A 25,153-nucleotide genomic window follows, 5' to 3' on the forward strand; every position below is an offset into this window, starting at 1 on the left:
TACATTTAATACATGTAAAGCCTGACAATATCAAATATCGATGAGGATACAGAACAACCGGAACACTGTACATCGCTGGGGGAAGTATGAATTGATACAACTGCTTTGAAAAACAATTTGGTCTTATCTGGGAAGGTTAGATACTCATACTTGAAATTCTTGAACGTGTGCAGGAGAAACACACATAAATTTGTGCTCGGAGCAGAAGCATTAGCTGTAAACAACCCAAATATTCATCAGTAGTAGAATGGATAAGTAAATTTTGATACAATCTCAAATGAAGTGAGTGAACAACCTAATCTTAAGAACATAATATTGAGCAAAAAAAAGCAAGTTGCCACTTGGTCACAATTCCATTTTTATCAAAAAATAGACTTAGCAATAATAATATATTCTTTAAGAATACAAATATATGGGATACAAGTTTACCTGTGAGAAGGGAAGGAAGAGGATATGAGGAGAGGGGCCCAAAGAGAACTTCTAAGTTAAATTGAATGACGGATACTTTTTTTTAAATAAGTGTGAACAAATATGAAAGATACTGTCTAAAAACTGATGTGTTTTAAAAAAGGAATTCTTGTTAAGACTTGAGTAAGAGATGAAATGGTCTTTGATGCCACCTAGTGTTCCTAGAGAGTTTAACATCTTTTAGGCTTCTGGCCCAGCTGCTCCTTTCTAGCTCTGTGAGCTGTTTTTCAGAGTAGAAACTAAACACCAGGGTTCCCCTTGTTTTCATGTTGGACTTAGGCTCTTCATTCTGAACTTCTGCATCTAGCCCTGTGTTCCTCAGGGCAAGCCCCTTCTTTTCTCTTGTAAAACAATGGCTCTGTTTCTAACTTTCCTTTTAAGAACTTTGCCTCACCCAGAAACCTAGTTTTTCTTTATTATGACTGGGGGAGCTAGGCATGCTGATAGTTCTGTTAGGTGGCAGTCATTGTCATTCCTAACCTTGCTGTGTTGAAGACTGTTTTCAGTTGTCTTTTCATTACCTCTATTCTACATCATTTTAGAGAAAGGATGTACAGGAAAAGTCGTGCCTCTGGATTAGTCACGAGGACTTAAAAACCTGGTGTCTCATCCTGCCCTGTACTGGAGTTGGGGGCAACCTGTGGAAATGTATCCTATGTGAGGGAAGAGAAGGCAAACTGTGGGTGAATTGGGAAATTCCATTCTTAAGGATGATCTCTGTTCCATGTGCAAGAACCCAGCCCAGGAAACTCTTTCTCCCCTTTATGTATTCACAGCATAGTGTCAAAGGGAATTGCCTCTCTCAGTGAAATCACATGCAGAACCCCAGAGTTTTAACTCTGAAAGGAAAATCTCTTGAGTAGGTGAGGACAGATGGACTGTAAGACCCTGATTCCCCTTGTCTTTGAGTCTTTCCCTTTAATTTCTCCTAGCACTTTATGCTGGTTCCCAGGAAATATATTTGTTCTCTTCTTAAAGCTCTTGCTTCCATCTGGCAATATTAGTTCGCTTTGGGCTGGCATTTCCTTTATTTAATCTTTTGGGGATTTTTTTTTTTCAACTATCAAAGCCAGAAACCCGAGAGTCATTCTTCATTCCTGTCTCTTTCTCTCCCCAATCCACCTTCCCTTCATTTCGTCTCCAAATTTAGTGATTCTTATTCCAGAGTATATCTCAAATACATCCATTTCCTTGTACCACCATCTTTTCATGTTTCCACTCATGCTTCTGTTCTTGCCTCCCTCCAGTCCATTTTCTACGTAGTAACCTGAGTGATTCTTTAATATGTAAAACGGATCTCACATTTAAAACTTCAGTGGTTTCCAGCCAGGCGTGGTGCCTCATGCCTGTAACCATAGCACTCCGGGAGGCTGAGGCAGGAGGATGGCTTGAGCTCAGGAGTTCAAGACCAGCCCAAGGAAGAGCAAGACCCCATCTCTACTGAAAAACAGGAAAAAATCAGCCAGGCATGGTGTTGCGTGCCTGTAGTCCCAGCTACTTGGGAGGCTGAGGCAGGAGGATCACTTGAGCCTAGGAGTTGGAGGTTGCAGTGAGCTACGATGATGCCACTGTACTCCAACCAGGGCAACAGAGAGAGACTCTGCCTCAAAAAAAAAACTTCAGTGGTTTCCTCATGCACTTAAAACTAAATCCAATCTCTCTTTTCAAGGACCTACATGGAAATGGGTGATCTGACCTTGTCAAGCTCATCTCCTCCCACTTCCTTCTGCCATCCCCACCAACCTCACCTTCTGCATGGCACCCTCACTAACCTTGTGGTTTCGTACACAGCCAAGCCTTCTCCTGCCTCTGGATTATCACAGATGCTGTTATCTGTGCCTGGAATACTGTCTTCCACACTCATCTTTCCTCATAGAGACCTACCCTTCATCTAAATTTGGCCCCTTTCTGATACTTCATCTCTAGTAACAATGTGTTCTTTCATTGCATTTATTGTGATCCATAATTATGTATTTATTTGTTTTATTTGTTTAATGTCTGCTTTTCACTCACAAGTTTGTGTTGTCCGTGAGGGCAGGAACCATGTATATGTTTGAGTCATCACTCTTTGCACTATACCTAGCCCAGTATCTAATAGGTACACAGTATGTATTTGTTGAGAGAATGAGTGAAAAGTAATACATAAACTATAATTTACTTAACTGTTACCCTACTGCTGAATACTAAGGTTGTTCTCAGTTTTGGGTCATTCTACATAATGATGAAGTAATTAATTTGAACATAGAGATTTTTATTTCCTTAGGGTAGATTCTCGGAAGTGGAGTTGCTAGGTCAAAAAGTATAAATATTTTTAAGGCTCATAAAACATATTTCCAAATCAGTTATTTGGAATAAGTGTTGGAATTTTAAAATGTTTTCCTTTTGACTTTCTTAGTTTTGAATATATGGAACATGTAAAAGGAGAACAGCTCAAATAAAAAAACTTAGCTTCCTACTCTCATAAAATGCATTTGTTGAATGTTTATTCTGTGCCACACATGAGATAACAGATTTGCCCCAGTTCATACAACCCAGACTATCTCATGTCAAACCATTTTATGCTTGTCCACATACCTCCCTGCACTAATTTACTTTTGTTCCAATGTGCTGCAGATTTAATATCACTTCACCCAAATCTTCTTCCTAACTGTTGCATCCATTTGAATGCTCTCCTATTCACCCACCAGTCCTTGCTTTTTTGCCATATGATGCTAGAGGCTGGGATGCCATGTCCCCTTGTCAGACCCCCTAGAGAGAACCAAATTCAACTGACCATGCAGAGCCCTCCTGTCTGGTTCACTCTGAGATGTACGTCATCTTTGTGGGGTGGTTAGCATGAAGATAGATGGCCCATTCCTTCATTTATGTCCCCATGCTGATTTACATGGGTGGTCCATTTTGACCCAGCATTGTAACAGGTCCCTAACCACATAGTAATCATAAAAACAGCAGGCTGCAATTATAGTCATAGGAAAGGCATTCTGCCTCCTGGGATTCTTGTTGTTGAACTCTAAGGAGCTTGTGGCTATTGAGGGGAGAAGTCCATTCTCTATGTTAGGCTGCAAGTATTCACCTGGGCCCATGTTTATCCCCCCAAGAAAAGGTAGAATTTGCTGCCAGGTCAGGGTTTGGTGCAGCAGTTTGCATGTTTGGTGTCTATCCCTGCTAATAACTCTTCTGATTTCTTTTAATCTTTCAGGCTCTCCCTGCTTGTCCTATCCAGGCCACCTGTGAAGCTGCCTCCAAGGAGGAAAACAAGGAAAAAAATCGATATGTAAACATCTTGCCTTGTGAGTGTTTGTAGTGTTTCTTGGGACGTAACCCGAAACTACATCTCTAGCCAGATTTTCTGAGGATAGAAAGAATCTTGTGGTTGGTAATAACAGTAGGGTTAAACCTTTGGGCTGAAAGGGTCTTTATAGTTCCCAGGGTGACTCCACATGCTCACAGAGTCAATTAAGTGGTTGACCAGGATTTTTGTGCCAGGCCTAAGGTTTCTAGTAGACCAGAGAGAACAGCTTCACTAGGACGAGTCAGGAAGCAGGTTGTGGTGGTAGTGGTAGTTTTTTGTAGAGCTCATTGAAAGAAATTCCAATACAGAGTTCTCCTTATAACCTTTTTCCCGAGTTAGCCATTGCTGATCAGTTGATCTATAACCTACAGACATTTTTCTAGGCCAGCAGTCTCCAGAATGGGATATGCATAATTTAGTGGGATGTCAGAGGAAGATGTTTGTACTTCCCTTTATTTTTATATTTGCTTTTTTTCTTCATCCTTTAAAAAATTTCATATTTTGGGGTGCATAATACATTAGTACATGTACATAATTTACCAGTAAATGAACATATATCAGAGATGCCACTCAAATTTTTATTGGTGGGATATAGTACTAAAAAAATTGTAGAGATCACTACACTAGGCATGTACAGATACTTTTGTCATCTTATTTGTGTACACGTGTATGGGTAGGGGGTGAATATATTACATATTTTTTTAAATATATATATGTTGTTCTGACTTTTTTCTTTTAAGAGTATTGTCAGTTCATCTGTCAAGAAACACTTTCCTTTTTATCAGCTGCTTAGTATTCCATATTGTGAATATATCTATTTAACTAGTCTCCTAATGATAGCTGAGGTATTCCAAATCTTTGCTGTTACAAATAGTGTTAGAGTATGATAATCTTTATACATGTGTGTCTCTGTACACATAGGCACAGATGTCTCAGCTATCCTGGTTACATCCGGAAGAGTGAGAAATAAAATTGGATTTTATTGAAATATTAATTCTTAGGTTTTTTCTCTAGATGATCACTCTAGAGTCCACCTGACACCAGTTGAAGGGGTTCCAGATTCTGATTACATCAATGCTTCATTCATCAACGTAAGAAACTGTTGCTTTTCTCATTATTCCCCCTGAATGACCATTGACTACCATCTGTTGGCTGCTTCCCAGCTGTGCATTAGGGGGAATATTTGTCATTTCATGTTTTCCTTGAGGAGTCTGATTTTTACCCTGTCATCATTCCCAAAGGTTTCCCATGTAGAAATCTGAATCTAAATAAGTATTTTTCTATAAGAGTCAGTGAATCCTTTTCTGAGCTGATTCAAATAACTATAAACAAAAGCAAGCCTTGCACTCAATAGTAAAAATAAGCCAGGTGCAATGGCTCATGTCTGTGATCCCAGCTCCTTGGGAGGCTATGGCAGAAAGATCACTTGAGCTAAGAGTTCAAGCCCAGCCTGGATGGTACAGCAAGACCTCATCTCAAAGAAAAAAAAAGGCTGGGCATAGTGGCTCATGCTTGTAATTCTAGCACTTTGGGATGCCAAGGCAGGAGGATAGCTTGAAGCCAAGAGTTCAAGACCAGCCTGCAACATAGTGAGACCCTGTCTCTATTAAAAAAAAATACAAAAATTAGCCAGGCATGGTGGAATGTGCCTGCAGTCCCAGCTACTTGGGAGGTCGAAGCAGGAGGATCTGTTGAGCCTAGGAGTTTGAGGTTATAGTGAGCTATGATGATACCACTGCACTCTAGCCCAGGCAACAGAGTGAGACGCTGTCTCAAAAAAAAAAAAAAAAAATCCTGTCTGAGCATGAAGGATGATGGGAGACAGGAAATACACGCACACACACATAAATGAACAGGTCATGTCTACTGTGAACCAAGGGCTGAGGGAAGAGCTGACACTGGGAGGGGGATTTTTTTGGGGGTGGCGGTGATTTGGAGAATGTTTATAGAGGTGGTCTGAAAGACTTGAGTATGTTTTATAGGTTATGGGGGAAGGAGCTTGTAGAGTGAGTGAGTTTGAACAGAAAACAGAGAAAGCTAGCAAAAGCAAGCCTGGCTCCTAATGGGGGATGTATAAGAAGAATACTGTTAGAATTTGCACACACATTTTTATTAGCAGCATTACTCACAAAAGGTCGAAGCAACCCAAGTGTCCATTGACAGATGAACGGAGAAATAAAATGTGGCATATACATACAATGGAATATTATTCAGCCTTTAAAAGGAAGGAAGTTCTGACACATTGCACAACATGGATGAACCTTGAAGACATTATGCTAAGTGAAATAAACCATTCACAAAAAGACAAATATTATATGATTCTACACATAGAATATAGAATATATATGCATATATAGAGTAGTCAAATTCATAGAGACAGACAGTAGAATAGTGGTTGCCTGGAACCAGGAGGAATATGAAGAGTTAGTGTTTATTAGGTGCAGAGTTTCAGTTGGGGAAGATGAAAAAGTTCTGGAGATGGATGGTGGTAATGGTTGCACAACAGTGAGAATGTACCTAATGCTATAGAACTGTATACTTAAAATTGGCCAGGCACAGTGGCTCACGCCTGTAATCCTAGCACTCTGTGAGGCGAGGCAAAAGGATCGCTTGAGGCCAGGAATTCAAGACCAGCCTGAGCAAGAGTGAGACCCTGTCTCTACTAAAAATAGAAAAATTAGTCGGGTGTCATGGTGCATGCCTGTAGTCCTAGCTACTCAGGAGGCTGCAGGAGGATCATTTGAACCAGGTGTTTGAGGTTTTATTGAGCTATGGTGACACCACTGCACTCTAGCCCAGGTGACAGAGACCCTGTCTCCAAAAAAAAAAGAAAAAAAAAGTCTAAAATTATAAATTTTATGTTATATTTTACCAAAAACAAAAAAAGAAACACTGATGGAGAGGTTAGTCTGAATGTAAGAAGGGGCATTTTTTTCCTGAGATTAATGGTAAAGGAGGGGATAGAAGAGATAGAGATGATTTGTAGGTGTTGGTAAAGCAAATTGAAGGAACTCATCTGTTTTCTCCATGAAGTAAAGTCATGGTTATCTGCTGAAAGGAGGAGGTGAGACTGTGACGTGAGAGTAGTGAAAGTTTGGAACAGCTTCTGAGATCCCTGACAAAGGGTACTGAAGAGGGAAAGAATAGGGCGTGTCTAGCTGCACAGAGGGCCTGTCTGCCTACCACGGGAAGTCACTGGTTGGTGAGGCCTCAGTTGCGTGATTTTCTCCAGCTGTACCCTGGAATTGGTAATAAATGCAGAAAGCATGCGGGACTTGGACAAAAGAGCGAGGGAAGATCAGTTGCTGCTTCAAGTAGTCAGCCAAGGGCTTCGGGGTCAGTGGAGAATAGAAGTGTTAAGAGTGAACCAGTATACTAGGAAAAGGTGATGGGATCAAGGAATTGGAGCTCTTAGAAGGTTGAAAGAGCAGTGTACGAAAAGGTGAAAGATGGAAGAACAGGAGGTTGTGGCCAAAAAATAGGCTATAAGATGGACTTCAGAAATGCCTCATGTCCAGACATTCTCACTAGAGTGGATTTGTTGAAATTCCTGTATATGTGTTGAACAGTGACAGTCACGTTTGTAGTTGGAAGGAAAAGGACCCTGATTAGACAAATAATTGCTGCAGTACCTGAGGAAAATGGAGAAAGGCTTATAGTCAGCTGGAATTCCTAGGACTTACATCAAAGATCATGATGAAAAGATTGGGTGGAACAGGTTAACTTTAATATTATGCAAGAGTGTAGTAATATCAGGTAGAATGTGTCCAGCTGCAGGTAAGAAAATACTCAACTAAAAGTTTTCTAGATGATAACATTTATTTTTCTCATATAATATGGATGCAGCTGCAGACCAGTTTTAAGGTTGCCTAATTCCATGGCTCAGTGACATCCTTAAGAACCCAGGTGCTTCTGTCTTTCTATTCAGATGTCGTCAGCCTGTCAGCAATGTCTCATGGTCACAGGATGGCTGCAGCAGTCCGAAGCATTCCTTGTAAACACAGCACATTTCTGTCTATGCTTTTGTCTTTATTAGGAAGCAAGACCTTTCACAGGAGCCTCTCCAACACACTGTCCTTTAGGGCCAACAGACTAGGACTGAATTACATGCTCATATCCGCTCTCCAGCCACTGGCAAGGTCATTGAGAATTACTATCATGATTTATCCCTCTGAGGCTGGGGAATGGTCACCTTCCAAGCTAATGAAAGATTAATGTCCACACAAAATTATGGTTCTGAGGGCAAGGAAGAAAGGGGAGGAATGGCTTTTGAGTTAGTAACCAGCATCATCTGACACTGTAACCAATTTAGCCCCTTCCTATGTTATTTGTTTTGTTTTATTTTGTTTTGTTTTTTTGAGACAGGGTCTTGCTTTGTTGCCTGGGATGGAGTGCAGTGGCATCGTCATAGCTTACTACAGCCTCAAACTCCTGGGCTCAAGCGATCCTCCTCCCTCAGCTTCCCGAGTAGCTGGGACTACAGGCGTGTGCTATCGCACCTGGCAAATTTTTGTAGTTTTTGTAGAATCATGGTCTTGATATGTTGTTCAGGCTGGTCTCGAACTCTTGGCCTTAAGTGCTCCTCCTGCCTCGGCCTCCCAAAGTGCTAGGATTACAGGCTCGAGCCACTGCGCCCCGCCCCCTTCCCACATTGAAGGTGAAAACAGTCAAAAATTAGTTGAATGTTAAGGCTAGTAAGCAGGTAAGAAGGAGGTCTATTTGTGGTAATAGCACAGTGGAAAGAAATAGGCCTTCTCCCTTGACCATGCTTAATGGGAGCTCACAGAAGTGGATCTTACAATGCCTTGATGGTTATTAGAGAGTTATTAATATAATAGCTGGAATGAGAGTTTAGGTGAAAAGAGTTAAATTGACAGCCTTATGAACTCAGTGAGTATAGAAAAGCAGGAAAAAAACTGTGGTTAACTGTGAGTTAGGAGGCAGGGATTAAAGAGGACTTAGACTTCACAGTTTGTTAAACTCAGCCAACACTTTTTGAATACCTGCTGTGTGCCCCACACTGTGAGTAGGCTTAAAGGTTACAAAGATAAGATGTGGTCCCTGGTATAACACAGAGATAGGTAGATCATTTCTTGTAATGTGCTGCATGTGCAAAGGAGGTAGCCAGCTTCTGTGGAGTTCAGAGAAAAAACATTCATCCCAACCTGGTGATCCAGTAGAGCTCAGTATTGAAGGGTGAGTCAGAGTTCAGGACAAGAAAGATGGGTAAAAACTTCAAAGCAAAGGAGAAGCATGAGCAAAATCACAGACTAGAAACATCAGTCTTAGGTTATAAGGTGGGAGATGAGACTTGATCTTGGAAGGCGTTGAATGTCATGTGTGTCCATTGGAGTTCTTGGTTGCAGACCGGAGTCTACTTTTTTCCACTCTTTTAAGCAGAAAGGGGTTTATTATAAGATGCTGGGTAGCTTATAAAGCCTGTGGAAGAGGCAGTGGACCAAGCCTAGGTGCTGCTTAGCAGGGAACAGAGCAGCTATAGATGTATGCAACTACATTATATGACTGTCACAGTGAAACCTAACAGGTGCTACCAAAGAACTGGATACTTCTGCTACCATGCCTGCCCAAAGACTAGGTTTCTAGCACAGTTGCCATCTCACATTTCTCACTTCTACCCCAAGTCTTATGTGGAAGCATGTACTAGGAAGAAGCTAGATCTTGTGAAGAACTGAGCGGCAAAGGAGTCTAGGAAATTTAGCTTTTAGTTTCTCAGCCTCTGTAGTAAGAAAGTCAAGTTTAGAAGGGGGTGGGAGTGAGTGCTGAGTGAGCCACCTTATAGTGCCTGACAGCTTTCATTTCAGCTAAGGGGTTTTGATTAATTCTCTAGCGGTACCATCAAAAGGTGTTAAAGGCGAGGAGTATCGTGGCCAAATTTGCATACTGATCACTCAGGTCATCGTGTGCAACATATATTTAGGAGGGCCAGTTGGGGGCTATTACAATAGCAGGTCATAGACGATGAAGGCCTGTTGAAGAGGATGCAACAAAGTAAAAACCACTTTGGAGGTAGAATTAAGCAGGAATTCGTGATTGATTGTATATGTGAGAGAGTATAGGGTGAGATCCACGTGGTTGAACCCAGCATACAGCTGGTCATATTGATCTGGAGCTCAGAGGAGATATGCCAAAGCCATGGACTTGGAGTCATTAGAGAAGAATAGGCCAAGAGCCCCACAGCCACTGCCAGACACACTGAACAGGAAGTGCCCATGGGTGAGACAGAAGGAGACCAAGAGAGGAAAACATCTGAAAGAGCAGAGAGTACAGTGTGGAGGAAGGGTTTGGTGACCAACAGGGTTAAGTGCATGTTGAAGATCCAGTGGGAAGGAGGGAGCAGGTATTCTTTGGACCTTGGTGTGCAGGGCAAACAGTGTCCTTTGCTGAAGCAAATTCAGAGGCCATTTGTTGAGCCTCTTGCGAACTGCTAGTTACACTTAGGCTTTTTTCCCCTAACTTTATTGAGGTATAATTTATATAACATAAAATTCACCCATTTTTTTTTTTTTTTTTTTTTTTTTTTGAGACAGAGTCTCACTTTGTTGCCCAGGCTAGAGTGAGTGCCGTGGCGTCAGCCTAGCTCACAGCAACCTCAAACTCCTGAGCTCAAGGGATCCTCCTGTCTCAGCCTCCCGAGTAGCTGGGACTACAGGCATGCGCCACCATGCCCGGCTAATTTTTTCTATATATATTTTTAGCTGTCCATATAATTTCTTTCTATTTTTAGTAGAGATGGGGTCTCGCTCTTGCTCAGGCTGGTCTCGAACTCCTGAGCTCAAACGATCCGCCCACCTCGGCCTCCCAGAGTGCTAGGATTACAGGCGTGAGCCACCGCGCCCGGCCAAAATTCACCCATTTTAAATGTAGGATTCAACGATTTATAGTAAATGTACTGAGTTATGGAGCCATCACCATAATTGTTTTAGGACATTTTCTAACAACCTTATTGAGATAAAATTCACGTACCATACATTTCACCCAAAGTTTACAATTTGGTGGTTTTTAGTATATTTATAGATATGTGCAACCATCACCAATTTTAGAACATTTCATTCCCTCAGAAAAGGAACCTTGTACTCTTGAGCTATTGCTCCTTTAGTTTTAGAACACGTTGCTTACCCCAACAAGAACCTTCATGTCTCTATACAGTTTCTTCCCATTCCCACCTCTAGCAACCACTTACCAAGCCCTTTTTGTACAAAGAACCAAGATCACACATAGATCTTGAAGGGAAGTGGTAACAGGCACCATGGAGCGGTGGTGACAGGCAGAGGGAAATGGAGTCTGTAGTTTGAAGAACACAAATGTTAGCTAACCTAATGGTCACAGGAGACGGAACAGTGGCAGTGACACAGATGGCAGGTGGCCTTCCAGCCTAAAGTCTTAGGAAGAACCACTTTCCTCAACTTATTGTTAGATGTCTAAGAGCTAAGAGCATATAGGGTCTTTTTTTTTTTTTTTTAAATAGAGACGGGGTCTCGTTCTTTCAGGCTGGTCTCAAACTCCTGAGCTCAAGCTATCCTATGGCCTCAGCCTCCCAGAGTGCTAAGATTACAGATGTGAGCCACCGCGCCCGGCCTGGGGTTTTTAGAAGTGTTTCTTTTTACTGGTAGGAAGGTAGCTACCACCTACAGCCAGCTGGGATTCAGCTTTCAGAATCCAGAGACATCTTAGGAGCCAGGGAACCACATTTCATCTTTCCCTGGAACTATAACACAAGGAAGATCTTGTTACACTGTACTGGTTAAGCAGTGACACCACCTCACTAAATAGGCGTGCTTTCATGAGGGCGTGTGGCCCACTCCTGGTAAAGATGGAGCAGGAAGCACTTTGGGGCTGAGCCTTCCAAGAGCTTCCAACAGCTTTCAGGCTGTTCAGGGCCCACATGCTTTGATGAGAATTTAGCAGTGACTTTTCATGGAGCAGGAATATGATGTACTTAACGTACTCTTAAGAGCTTCTCAGTTTTAATTACAAGTTTAGTACTATAAGCAGAATTCAGCATCCTGCATTAAGGCTGTCTCAGTTTCCATCTTCTAGTGACTTAAAAACATTTGCTAAAACTTAAATTCCTCTTCGCAATAAAAATTTTAAGTTTTCTGTTGCTGACTCTGAACAGGTCCATCTCTGAGGCCTAAAGCTTTCTCTTTCTATTATATGTTGGGAAGCCACCCTTCCATGCCCTTGTTTGAACTAAAATAAGAAATTGCTTCTCAAATTTAGGCTCCTGCCTTTATTTGGTCACTGCCTTGCAGCTCTGTATGTCACATTGTCATCTTGGTGTGATGTGACATCCCATAGATGAAGCTGCCTCTCATGTTGCACATCTCATTGCTGTCTGAGTGGGGCAGAGGGTGATTCACAATCCTTAAATCAAATGATTTTCACTTACCTAGGACTTCTCAAGTGAACATTACATTTAAACGGGTTGGAAAGACAGATAACTAGAGCGGTAAAGACTGAGAAAGAAAGTTACTGCCAGATGTTAGTTTTTCAAAGGCTCCTTATCTGTTGACTGGCACCCGCAGGCTCCTCTGCTTCTTGTCTCCCACTGCCTCTGGAGAAGCCTTTTGTCAAACGCTGGGAGCTGTTCCACCATACCCACAGGCTATTCCCAGAAAGTGTTTGCACCTGGGTGAAGCATCCTCGAGAAAATAACCTTTCGTCCTTCCCAGAGAGGACCTGGCTTCATCCCTGGAATCACCACATATGCCTCTGCCTGGAGGGTTCTTACCTACTGAAACCTACATTGTTAGCGGCTGATACAGCATCAGAAACATGGTCTAGTCTAGGAGTTGGTATTTGGATATTCTTATGTCAGTATTTATTAATAATTCACTTTGAGAAGACGACTAGGCCATTTGAGTTTTGTAGTCTTCAATTCCTAGCTCCAAAGCTAATCCCTTGGGAATTTCTAGACTAGAAATCTTTGTTAAGTGCCTGCACTTTTTCACAAGGGAGGCTTTGTTAACTGGTTGGCAGTCAGACTGGAGAATTTCATTAACACCCATTTTTGATTTTCACTTTCTTTTTCTCCCCCTACTCCAGGGCTACCAAGAAAAGAACAAATTCATTGCTGCACAAGGTAAAGTAATGACAACTTTTTACTTTAGGCTTAACCATGAGCCCATAGTGGGTTTGGGTTTTTTCTTTCAAATGCTAAATGGATTAATCAGAATGCATTAGCTTTTCTGTAATTTTTACCACCTGAAAAAAATATTATCCACCTTATAGGTTTATAACTAAGAGGCTTCATCTTAGTGACTTAGTATCCAGGGGTCCTTTAAAAGAAATTCTTTTGTATATGTGTATTTAAAAAGACATACACACACACACCCTTACCCCCACACCCCCGTTCTTATTTGGGCCAGTTAACTTACACACACACACCACCACCCGACCCCTGCCAGATTGGGGCCAATTAACCTTAGGTGCTAGTCAGGCTGCTCAAAGTTTGAATTTAGAATTAGTCTCCAGAGAGGATTAGCGACCTCACAAGGTCCAGGCTGATTCTTCTTCCCCAACTCATGGGCTTGAGTGCCACCATTATTCGCAGGTGGGTGGTATAGGAACCCTAGAGTGGGGACAATGCCATGGTCTTTTACATGTTCTACATACATTTCCATAGCCTGCTGTTCTAACAAAAAGTGTGTTCACTCTTGGGTTCCTAGCAAAAATACCTTGATGTTTGCAGCATTAAAAAGTAATTGATGTTATTGTTGTCCTCCAAAGCTGATTTATTCAATCACTCAGCAAACATTTATTGACCATCTGTTATGCGCCAGGCACTGGCCTAAGTAATGGCAATATGGAGAGGAATAAAAAAAGATATGGTCCCTGCCTTCTTGGAGCCTTTAGTTGGTAGAGCAAAGTTTATAGCAAATAAGTACATTATTTGGTAAGTGACTATGCTGTTCATTACAATAGCCACGGGTAGCTATTTAAAATTAAGTTTCTAATTAAAGTTAAATAAAATTTAAGTTTCCTGATTGTAGTAGTCGTATTTTAATGTTCAATAGCCACATCTTTCTAGGGGCTACCATATTAGTACAGATATAAAACATTTCCATCATCACAGAAAGTTCTGTTGGGAAGTACTGTGACAGAAAAAATAATGAAATAAGCTAAATTAGAGATACAGGTCAATTAAGGTAGTTGGAGAAAGCCTCACATCCTCCTTGCCTTTGCAGTCTCCCACGGGGGCCTGGCCATTGCCTAACCCTAGTTGGGCCCCGCCCTTCCCTCTGCAGGCACCTGTCAATTGAGGCCACCTTCCAAGGCCAAGCTCAGATGCTACCTACTCAGTGATGATTTTGCCATGGTCAACCACATGCAGTTTCTTCCTGTCTTTGTTTGCTATGTTGTTGGTGCTAAATACTGATTGAATGAAAGTCACCTGTGACTTCCTGATGGCCCTTTTCTCTGACTCCCATCCTCTTGAACCTCTCCTTTGTTATTTGCTGACATTGAGTTCTCTTGATTTTTCTCACTTTCTAAATGTTTCTCTTCTGGCTTTCGTTCTCTTTCTGCCTTTTAAGTATAGTTTAATTTCTCCCCAAATTTGTAGATGACCACTTCGTTGGAACGCTATCTCCATCTTTCATGGCTCCGTTTTCTCTCGGTTCTCCTGTCTCTCCATCTGTCCTCCTTCGTCTCCTTCCCTGGCTTTTTATTCTGTCTGAACTGGAATAATGCTGAGGATCCCCAGCATTCTTTGGCCCCTTTTTCTCCTTCCCCTCTGTATTCTCTTTGCAAGACCACATCTATACCCACCTCTGTTTGGCTGGCTGCTGTCCTTTGAGCTCCTGAGCCACGTTTTCAGAGGAGTTTTGCACCCCTCCACCTGCACATCCCAAGACTCTTCAGATTCAACATCAGAAACTAAAATATTACTCTTACTCAACTTCAAAATTGCTTTTCCTCCTTTATTCTCTGGCTGTCATGATGACTGAAATGTAATGCACCTAAATCAGTGAGCCAGATTCCGGATTGTCCAGATATCTTACCTGTCCCCTGCTCTAGATATGACTAGTCCTCTTGTTCTTTCTTCTCTGACATACGGCCTTATCCCGTCTTTCCTCCCAGCTCTGTTGCAGTCGCCTGCTGACTGATCCCTCTGCCTTAGCCTGGCCCTTTAGGTTCTGGTATCTCACCTATCTTTCCAGCCCCATCTACTGCTACTCTGTGTACCCTGCACAAAGTCCTCGCTGAACTCCTTGCAGTCCCTGGATCTCTGGTGCTCTTTCTAAGCTGCTAGCCCCCCTCCTGTCTGCTGGAGTGCCCCTTCTCCCTGTGCCCCCTTTCTAAACTCCCAGCCACCTGATCTACCGTAAGATAGGGTTCAAATGTCACCTCCCCTTGGAGATTGCCCTGACCTTGTGTGGCAGTGAAGCACTTCCCCCTCTGTACATCTTTCTGGCATGTATACAACTGTTACTGTTGTTTGTTTTTCTTTTTTTTTTTTTTTTTTTTTTTTGAGACAGAGTCTCACTCTGTTGCCCAGGCTAGAGTGAGTGCCATGGCGTCAGCCTAGCTCACAGCAACCTCAAACTCCTGAGCTCAAGCGATCCTCCTGTCTCAGCCTCCCGAGTAGCTGGGACTACAGGCATGCACCACCATGCCCGGCTAATTTTTTCTATATATAGTTTTAGCTGTCCATATAATTTCTTTCTATTTTTAGTAGAGATGGGGTCTCGCTCTTGCTCAGGCTGGTCTCGAACTCCTGAGCTCAAACGATCCGCCCACCTCGGCCTCCCAGAGTGCTAGGATTACAGGCGTGAGCCACCACGCCCGGCCTGTTTTTCTTTTTAATATTATTATATTTTTATTTTTACCAAAGGGAATACAAAGTTTAAGAAAAGCAGAAGGGACTACAAGACTTATACTACAAAGTTCTCCTTTTCATTTTCACTTTTTTAGACTAATTGCCCTGAGATAACTATTTTTATCCACTGACAGCCATCTAATCCCCTTACAAGGCACCTCCCCTCAGTCAGACAGACATGCACACACATGTCCTCTTCCCTATTCTCCCAGTAGAGTCAAATCACAATTTTGGGTTAAGGTAGTATTTGTTATTTATATTATTGTGAGTATACAAATATCATTCACAGCTGAAACACATAGTATTATGACTTTTTTTGTAGTTTTCCTCCCCCTCTTTTCCAAGAGTTAATGGTTGCCCTTTTTTCCTAATTATTTAGTTTTTTATATACATACTACTAATTTTCCCCCTAAACTCTTTGCTAGATGTATATATCTTCTCTCAGTACCCTCAGATACCTGAGGTTTAATTCTTACAAGTTTCATTTTTTATCTTGGGATCCTTCTAGAACCTTCTTTCTTCAGTTCTGTTATAGATTGATTGACCTCTAGCCTCTGGCAAAGTTATCATCCTAAGATTTTCCTTCACCAATACCCTGGGAATTCTATTAGTCTCTCTGCTCTTAGATCTCATTTCTTTCCCTTGCTTTGTTTACTTTCTCATTTTTGTTTAGAATTTTCTAGTGGCTTTCTGAAAAAGGCTGTGTGGGAGGTAAATTTTGACTTCCAGCCTGAGCAAGTCATCCAGCCTTTCTGGGGCTGATGACAACCCACACAGAGCATGATACGAAGCAGTAGATGCCATATGGAGCACTTAGCTCATTGTCAGGCCCATATGTAGGTATTCAGTGACCAGTCATGATTTTTATCGTCAGCTATATCCTTGGGAGATGTTGTTCATATTCTGTTTATATTTTGACAACTTTCTCTACCCTCACCCTATCCTGGTGAAGTTCCTAGCAAGTACATGGTGGAAATATGGGAAATGTTCAGTTAGGTGGGTGGATGGATGGGTTGGATATTTAGTTCAGGACATACGGGCATAGGCTGCCAAAAGTCAGGAATGAATGTTCCCAATTTCCCAGCATTTTTCTTCTCCTTGGTGTGTAATCTCTTCATCTTTGCTATTGGCTTTTAGGACCAAAAGAAGAAACAGTGAATGATTTCTGGAGGATGATCTGGGAACAAAACACAGCCACCATTGTCATGGTGACCAACCTGAAGGAGAGAAAGGAGGTAAGTGGAGAAATTAGTAGGAGGGCCCCTGGTACAGGTGTGACCAGCAAAGGGACTGCTTGGCTGGAGCTCTGAGCTTGAGCCTGGCTGTCTACCTTTGGTGGCTGCTCTGCCAGCAGTTCTTCCAGACAGACAGAGGCTGATTTATCTACCAGACTTCCCTATGGCCTGGAAGCCTCAGATGAACCTAGGGTGTGCCTAGAGCACGTTCCCTGTTTTTGGTAGTCAAATAACTCACCCTGGTTCCAAAATAACCTGAAAGAAAGACTTGTGCCATTAGCTAAAGAAAAGCCACAGAGAGGGTTTTCTCCCCTGGCTTCTCTAGTTTTCATTCCCCTGGCTTCTTGTCCTACCTCCTAAGGCTTGGTATATCCTAGAGTCAGCAGAGGAAGCTGTATGAAGTGAGACCCCTACATAGGGGATGGGAAGGGAATGGGAGGCCTTGGCCTGATCCTGCAGGCAGCCTTCTGGCTGGTCCTTTTCCTTTTGAGACTACCAAGTCTGTGCCTGGCCCAGCCAGCCCCATCACTGGGCCACAGCCAGTGCCAATCCTGGGTCCTGGATGTAGTCCCAGAGAGGAATCCCCATTCATGACAGTCTTTCTTGAGGATGGCCCTTGAGTCACCTTGATCACCATCCTGGCGTATTGCCTAGGAAGAATAATGCTTGGGCTGGGCTTTAGGTTAAGTTTCCTCCTTCCAGACCTCTGGCTCTTGGAAGCTGTCCAAGGCCCAGGCAACAGAGAAGGCCTCAGGCCTCTCATGGCAGGTTTACAGACTATCAGTCCATCCTGGTGGCCCCCTCATAGCAGACTGCTGGTTTAAGGGGTTCAGACAGACTTGTCCCTAGAGCATGACCTCAGATATCATGGAAGTGCAGATTTTATAGGTAAAATGGCTTCAGATTCACCCTGAGCCAAAGAGGAGCAAGTGGAGCTGGGGCCACGTGTAAGTTAGGAGATTGTGCTAAATAGGATGGAAGCTGAGAACTTGAGAAAAGGACAATTTGAATAAATAAGTCTACAGCTGACTGAGATGAAGGAAGAGGCCATTTAGTCTGGGCTTTGTAGTCTCTTCCTTTTATGCCCTTTGCATCTACCAGGGGTGGGCGGTCTGAGGTCAGGGAATGCATGTCTGTTTCTTTCCAGTGTAAGTGCGCCCAGTACTGGCCAGACCAGGGCTGCTGGACTTATGGCAATATCCGTGTTTCCGTAGAGGATGTGACTGTCCTGGTGGACTACACAGTACGGAAGTTCTGTATCCAGCAGGTACTGTCTCCTACCTCCTTTCTCAGTTCTTGTGTAGGATTTGCTGACCACTAAGAGAGAGAGAACAGGCTGGGGTCTTCCCCCGTCTTACTCTCAGGGTGGTCAGGAATTACTGATTGTGCAGTGCGTTTGGATTCTGAAACCAGAGATCTGCGCTCCAGGGAACTTCTCTGTCAAAGCTAAGGGAGCAGCATTTTCATGACTAGCAGAAAAAATACCATTTGAGATAGAGTGTGATCATCTTAGATATGACCAAGTGCTATGGAAAGGGAGCATAAGGAGGTGGAATAGTCTCCTAGGTGCTTGTCTCACCTACCCTCCTTTTCTACTCCAAAGGCTCCCAACATGAAGGATGTGGTGAGCCGGCTCCTGGCCCTCCAGAGCAGCCCTGGAAGCCTGAGCAAAGGTCACCTTCAGCCGAGGGGCAGCATGGTGCTATGAAAAGGGATTTACTAAGACTCAGGAGCCCTGCATTTTAGCTGTGACCCTGCTATTTACTAGTTCTGAGACCTTGACCAGGTCATTTAAGTTCTCTGAGTTTCACTTTCCACATTTGCAGGCCAAGAATAATAGTAATAGCCCTGCCTAATGCATGGGGTTACTGGGAAGATTCTCTGTCCACGGTTAACACTTCCCTGGGTACCCTCTCACTTCCCCATTGTCACTAGCAGCCACACTGTCACCTCCCTGCCCTGGTGTTACCTACCCCTGAGTATCAGGGCAACACACAGGATCTCACTCCACAGGTGGGCGACGTGACGAACAGAAAGCCACAGCGCCTCATCACTCAGTTCCACTTTACCAGCTGGCCAGACTTTGGGGTGCCTTTCACCCCCATCGGCATGCTCAAGTTCCTCAAGAAGGTGAAGGCCTGTAACCCTCAGTATGCAGGGGCCATCGTGGTCCACTGCAGGTCAGTGTGGCCTGACCCCTTGGCTCCCCACATTCTGCCCCCATAGCCAGAACAGAGGAATAGCACAGGGGCCCTGGCTGAGGGGTCTGGCACAGAGCAGATGAGCTGTTGGGGCCCCAGGGCAGCAGTCAGAGAGACTCCTCAAGTTCTAGTGCTGGGTGGAGAATATGACTTGAGAAAAGAGGGAAGGGCAGTCCTCCAAGACTGGGAGAGGAGAGACCCTGCTGTGAAGCCAACAGTGTGGGTCAAGTGCTGGCCATGTATAGTTGAAGCCTTCAGACCCTTCTGAGTATCCAGGTGCCCAGTTCTCATAGCTGGAGGTCAGGAGTTCACAGTGAGGTTCTTGACTCCAGGAGAGCCCCAGCTCTGCCCCACTCAGAATTAGAATTTAGAGCCTGGAGAAAGAGCATCCCCCCTGTGCTGCCCCTCCCCATCTGCCCCGCAAGGCATGCTGGCCGTCCTGGTAACACCTCTGCTCTCTGGCTGCAGTGCGGGTGTAGGACGTACAGGCACCTTTGTCGTCATTGATGCCATGCTGGACATGATGCATATGGAGCGGAAGGTGGACGTATATGGCTTTGTAAGCCGGATCCGGGCACAGCGCTGTCAGATGGTGCAAACAGATGTGAGTGATCTGTGGGTCAAGCGAGGGCGGGGGAATTCCAGGACCAAAACATCTGTCTACACAGAGGATTCACTCAGTCTCCCAGGTTACTGTAAAGGATGATCATGTGGTGTTATGAAGGGCCCTTATAAATCATATATTTAAAGAAACAGCACAGAGGAGATTGTGGCTTTGTGCCTGGAGGAGTCAGGAAGGCAGATACCATGTTCACTGGACCTTAAGGGAACAGGCAACTGAGAGAGCCAGTGCCCACAGAGTCATGACACAGCTCAGCCGCGACTGGGAGCAACAGTGCGATGGGGTCCGTGGTGAGGGCACAGCACCAGGAGGGAGGCCAGTGGGAGGCTGGGACCAGATTATCACAGATTTTGTGCGTCTCCAGTTTCTGACAGCCCCTTCAGACTGTTGAGTCTGCACTCTCAAAATAAGCAGGAGTTGGATTTGTCCTCCTCTGCAGGTTTCCAACATCCCCAAGGTATACTGGGACCCTCCCTGTCAAGCTAAGCACCCCGGAGAGGGACTCATGCATTTCAAGTCCTGCTTCACTGAATTGGGGCAGTAAGAGGGAATCAGTTTATCCCAGCTAGGATCAAAGGAGAAGTGGACTGGAGAGAAGTAGGGGCTAAAGGGGGTGACCTGGCACAAGGACCATGCTGTGTGTGACTGAGAGCTGGGCTCGTCCGTGTTTCAGATGCAGTATGTCTTCATTTACCAAGCCCTTCTGGAGCATTATCTCTATGGGGATACAGAACTGGAAGTGACCTCTCTAGAAACCCACCTGCAGAAAATTTACAACAAAATCCCAGGGACCAGCAATAATGGATTAGAGGAGGAGTTTAAGGTGAGTTGGAGCTGGGCAACCTTCAAATGAAGGATCCCAGGCAATGTGGGATGTTTGACTTCTTGTGCATTTACCAGCAGGTGGTAAATTCCCTTGTGAGGCATGCCATTGGTTAAGGAGCTGACCCTCTCCTCATACTCGTCATTCTCAACCTGTCCTGCATGTTAGAATCACTTGAGTTGTGTTTAGGGGGAAAAAAGAAATAGGCAATGATTTTTTTTTTAGGTGACCCCCGCAGTCCCCCAGGTGATTATAATGTACAGCAAGAGCAACGGTTTTGTGTAAGGGCCAGATAATAAATATTTTAGGCTTTGCAGACTATATGATCCCTGTCCCAACTGCTTAATGTTGCCTTTGTAGCATAGAAGCAGCCATAGACAAATGAGCATGGCTGTTTCAGTAAAACTTTATTTATAGGCAGCAGGCTGGATTTGGCCTGTGGACCTTAGATTGCTGACTGCTGCTATGTGCCATTAGAAATGGCTCTCAACACACCTAAGGCCTAAGTCATGCTCTCATCAATAAAAGTGCTCCCAGAAGCAAGAAATTCTGGGTTGGGGTGGGGAGGACCACTTTCCTTAGAGCAGTCCTTGTCAGACTATAGCATATACACAGATTTCCTTGAGATCCTGTCAAAATGTAGGTTCTGATTGAGCAGGTCTGAGTTAGGGCCTGCATTTCTAAGAAGATGAGGCCAGTGCTGATGTGTGGGCTACACTTAGAGTAGCACGGATCAAGAAGGAACCTCAGAATCAGGGGAAGGGAGGATGTACATCTGAGTAAGTTTTTTTTTGAAGAGTCTAAGACTGCCTCTGGGGCTGTCAGACAGCAGTGCAGGTACACTCCCTCCTGTGGTACTGGGACCCTTGCCCTAGGATCACAAAGTTCCAGGCCAGGGGAATCCCAGGAGGGTCCATAGGAGCCTGGAAGGAAGTATTTCCCAAATACCTCTCTTCTTGGCTTGTTCACTGAGCTTAAAGGTAGAAGAAACGGCCGGGCGCGGTGGCTCACGCCTGTAATCCTAGCACTCTGGGAGGCCGAGGCGGGTGGATCGCTCAAGGTCAGGAGTTCGAGACCAGCCTGAGCAAGAGCGAGACCCCGTCTCTACTAAAAATAGAAAGAAATTATATGGACAACTAAAATATATATATACAAAAAATTAGCCGGGCATGGTGGCGCATGCCTGTAGTCCCAGCTACTCGGGAGGCTGAGGCAGTAGGATCGCTTAAGCCCAGGAGTTTGAGGTTGCTGTGAGCTAGGCTGACGCCACGGCACTCACTCTAGCCCGGGCAACAGAGTGAGACTCTGTCTCAAAAAAAAAAAAAAAAAAAAGGTAGAAGAAACAATATTCCAACAAGAACATGTGGAAATGGAGGTTGGAGCCAAAGTGGCCTGAAGGTGCAGGCCCAGTGACAGGCATAATCTTGTCATGTTCAGTTACTGGGATCAGTGACGTTTCCCCTTCCTTTCCTAATTCAGAAATTAACATCGATCAAAATCCAGAATGACAAGATGAGGACTGGAAACCTTCCAGCCAACATGAAGAAGAACCGGGTTTTACAGATCATTCCATGTAAGAGCCTTCTCCCCACCCCAAAGCCTTATTACCCCGTCCTTCAACTCCCTCCACCCCTTGTACTTCTCAGGTACTAGTTAATGACTGGCTTGCAGACAAGAATCATGGCATTGGCCTCTTATTGCTCCCAGTTTTTAAGTGGCTTCTGGAAATAAAAGACTATAAAGGCCAAAGGCTTTCTCCCTCCTGGGCTAGAAACAGGCATGTCCTTGCCCAGCTGGGATTGTATGTGCCCAGGGCCTGGGGCAGGAGCAATGGAAGGAGAGGGAGAGGACAAGTTATGTTGGTGAGCCACAAGCCACTGTCCTTGCAGATGAATTCAACAGAGTGATCATTCCAGTTAAACGGGGCGAGGAGAACACAGACTACGTGAATGCATCCTTCATTGATGTAAGTGGTGGGTTTTTCCCTGGAGCTCCCAGCACCCCGTGGAGATTCAGCCCTGGGGCTTTCATTGCCTCCCTCACATACCTGCTTGACAGGATCATCTTTGAGACAGTCAACAGTTACTGAACTAATATCCACCCACCCACCCTGCACACTAGATCTGTCCAGCCCCAAAGAGCAGATGGGGGGAAACCAAGGGCATGCACCAGTGTGATACCTGGAGGGAAAAGATTCCCAGCACAGACCACAGCCAAGAGGCTGAAAAACTGACTGAGTTCTGATCTTTCCCATTCCTGCTCTCTCCATCCTTGCTCCATTCTCCTTCCCTAGCCCTGACAGAAATGGACCAGCTTGTTAGACGGGGAGCTCTGCCTGGGATGGGTTCGCATTCAAGCGGCTCCCATTCCTTCCTAGTGGCTTGTCTCACTGATTCCCAGACAGGCCTATCTTCTCCACCAACCCCTTCCTGATTAAACCATCTCATCCCTGCAATTGATATGTCCTATATAGGGCTACCGGCAGAAGGACTCCTACATCGCCAGCCAGGGCCCTCTTCTCCACACAATTGAGGACTTCTGGCGAATGATCTGGGAGTGGAAATCCTGCTCTATTGTGATGCTAACAGAACTGGAGGAGAGAGGCCAGGTGAGCTCAAAAAGGTCCTGGGCTGTGGGGGACAGACAGAATGAAAAGGGGTGTGTCTAGGGGTGTGGGGGGGGGCGGTGGTGTGTGTATGTGAATGAGGAGGTGGTAGAGGCTAGAAGGTATGTTTGGACCTTTTCTTTGACTTACACTGTCCAAAGGGCCATTTCCAGGCACTGTTGCCCAGCCAGTTGGTGTCTGAGCAGTCATTAGCTTCTCCCAGGACTGGAAAAGCAATATGGTCTGAGCCTCCATTTGATTCCCAGACAGTTCACACCCTTTCACTTTTCTCCTGAGCACAGTTCCCCCCTAGCCTAGCCTTTGTGCACACCCTCTCCTCTCTACCTCCCCAGGTAGGGCAGTGCTAGCAAAACGAGGGGTGCAGAGCCAGACCAAGGCTCTGAGGTGTAGTCCGTGTGAGTGTCCCTGAGGAGAATCGCATCTTTGCTAACTACACGAAAGAAAGCAATAGAATTTAAGAAATCAAAAAAACAAATTTACAATTTAATATTCAGTAACAAGAAATATTTTAGGAAAAAGCCCACAAGTCCAATTAAAAAGTTGCATTATCTGGGAACTCTGACTAAAAAGGGACTTTAGAGGCCCCCTAGGTCAGCTCCCACCCAGTATAGGAAGCTTCTTAACACTTCGTGAATCAGAATCTTGTAGCCTCTACCAAGGACATTCAATCTCAGGGATATCCCCCTCACCCCCCATTATTACTGGGTAGCCCAGTCTGTGTTGTGACATTCTGACAGTGCTTATTCTTTTTTTTTATTTTTTTATTTTTTTTAGAGACAGAGTCTCACTGTATCGGCCAGGCTGGAGTGCAGTGGTGCAATCATAGCTCACTGCAACCTCCAGCTCCTAGGCTCAAGTGATCTCCTGCCTCATCCTCCCAAGTAGCTGGGATTACAGGCACATGCCACAATGCCTGGCTAAGTTTTGTAATTTTTTTGTAGAGACAGGGTCTTGCTGTGTTGCCCATGGTAGTCTCGAGTTCCTGGCCTTAAGCAGTCCTCCTGCCTCACAGGCATGAGCCACCACGCCCAGCCCAGTGCTTATTCTTTTAAAAGTCTTTCTGTTGAGGTTGCACATTATAGTAAACAGGTGGTTTGTTGTGCCTGGAGCATTACTTAACAGGGATCAGATAATCAAGAGAATGAGCCAGGAGAATCTAGCAAGGTCTAGTGAGAAAGTTCCTTCTAAGCCATAGTGAAGAGTTTTTTTGACTTCATAGAGCAGTTAAAAAGCCCTTATCTGATTTGTGTGTTTTTAAAACTCCCTCTGGCAGCAGTGAGGAGGACGTATTAGAAATGAGCAAGCCAGAAGCAGAGAGGAAGGCTGTGACAGCAAGGCTGGTGGTGACGGGCTGCCACCAAGAGAGTGAGGGGGGTGTTAATTAAGCATGGCACCTACTCATGACTCACTGAATTTGTAGTTAATTAAAAATTAAAATACAGAATATCTTTTACGTTTGTTATCCTAAGTCATTAGTTCTCCATTCTGTACTTGTACAGTTTATTTTAACTTTGATACAAGGCTTGACATATACTTGGTTACCCTGATGTTTTATTGTCAAGACTTTTTTCAGTTTCAGCCATTTAAGTCATTAGCTATTCTCCCAGACTTGAGTCTTGTACCTAATCGACAGACATACTTGTAGGTCTTTATCATTAACAACAATACTGATGAGGTAGGAGGTTTGGTTAAGGTGCTCAGCTTTATGCTCAGGGAAGCATACACCCAGTAACAAAGGCCAGTTGGGAAATGTGCCTCTGTTCTCAGGAGCATGGTGCATGTCTGCTAGCCCTCTCTCACCAGCCACGATGGAACATGCAGATTAGACCAGGGCCCTGCATGTGGTCCTTCCCCCCCACCCCAGTCCAAATCCCCAGATCTGTGATGGGCGGGACTGAAGAGCATTAGAGGAACTGGAACAGTGAGCACAAGGATCATCTCTCGGTCCATTGCCCTATGATTAAACGTGGCCCAGTGAACACCTCTGACTCCATCTGTCAGACTCAGGCTCTTCCATCCTTGAAGACTAAAGGGCAGGAGGGGC

General features: G+C 44.4%; 1 protein-coding gene across 9 annotated transcripts in view; it reads left to right on the forward strand.

Annotated features, from left to right (window-relative positions):
- Positions 1-25,153, forward strand: part of PTPRA (protein tyrosine phosphatase receptor type A) — a 127,095-nt gene that overhangs the window by 96,410 nt on the left and 5,532 nt on the right. For 7 of the 9 annotated variants that reach the window (XM_069496510.1, XM_069496511.1, XM_069496513.1 and 4 more), the window contains 11 exons: positions 3,668-3,758; positions 4,775-4,851; positions 12,827-12,863; positions 16,740-16,837; positions 17,985-18,104; positions 18,851-19,017; positions 19,507-19,642; positions 20,334-20,483; positions 21,963-22,056; positions 22,373-22,449; positions 22,957-23,091. In XM_069496510.1, the coding sequence (XP_069352611.1) occupies positions 3,668-3,758; positions 4,775-4,851; positions 12,827-12,863; positions 16,740-16,837; positions 17,985-18,104; positions 18,851-19,017; positions 19,507-19,642; positions 20,334-20,483; positions 21,963-22,056; positions 22,373-22,449; positions 22,957-23,091 (1,182 nt within the window). The remainder of the gene's footprint in view (positions 1-3,667; positions 3,759-4,774; positions 4,852-12,826; positions 12,864-16,739; positions 16,838-17,984; positions 18,105-18,850; positions 19,018-19,506; positions 19,643-20,333; positions 20,484-21,962; positions 22,057-22,372; positions 22,450-22,956; positions 23,092-25,153) is intronic. The other 2 variants (XM_069496516.1, XM_069496517.1) reach the window with 2 other exon arrangements.

This window comes from Eulemur rufifrons, chromosome 20, assembly GCF_041146395.1.
Source record: "Eulemur rufifrons isolate Redbay chromosome 20, OSU_ERuf_1, whole genome shotgun sequence".
NCBI lineage: Eukaryota > Metazoa > Chordata > Mammalia > Primates > Lemuridae > Eulemur > Eulemur rufifrons.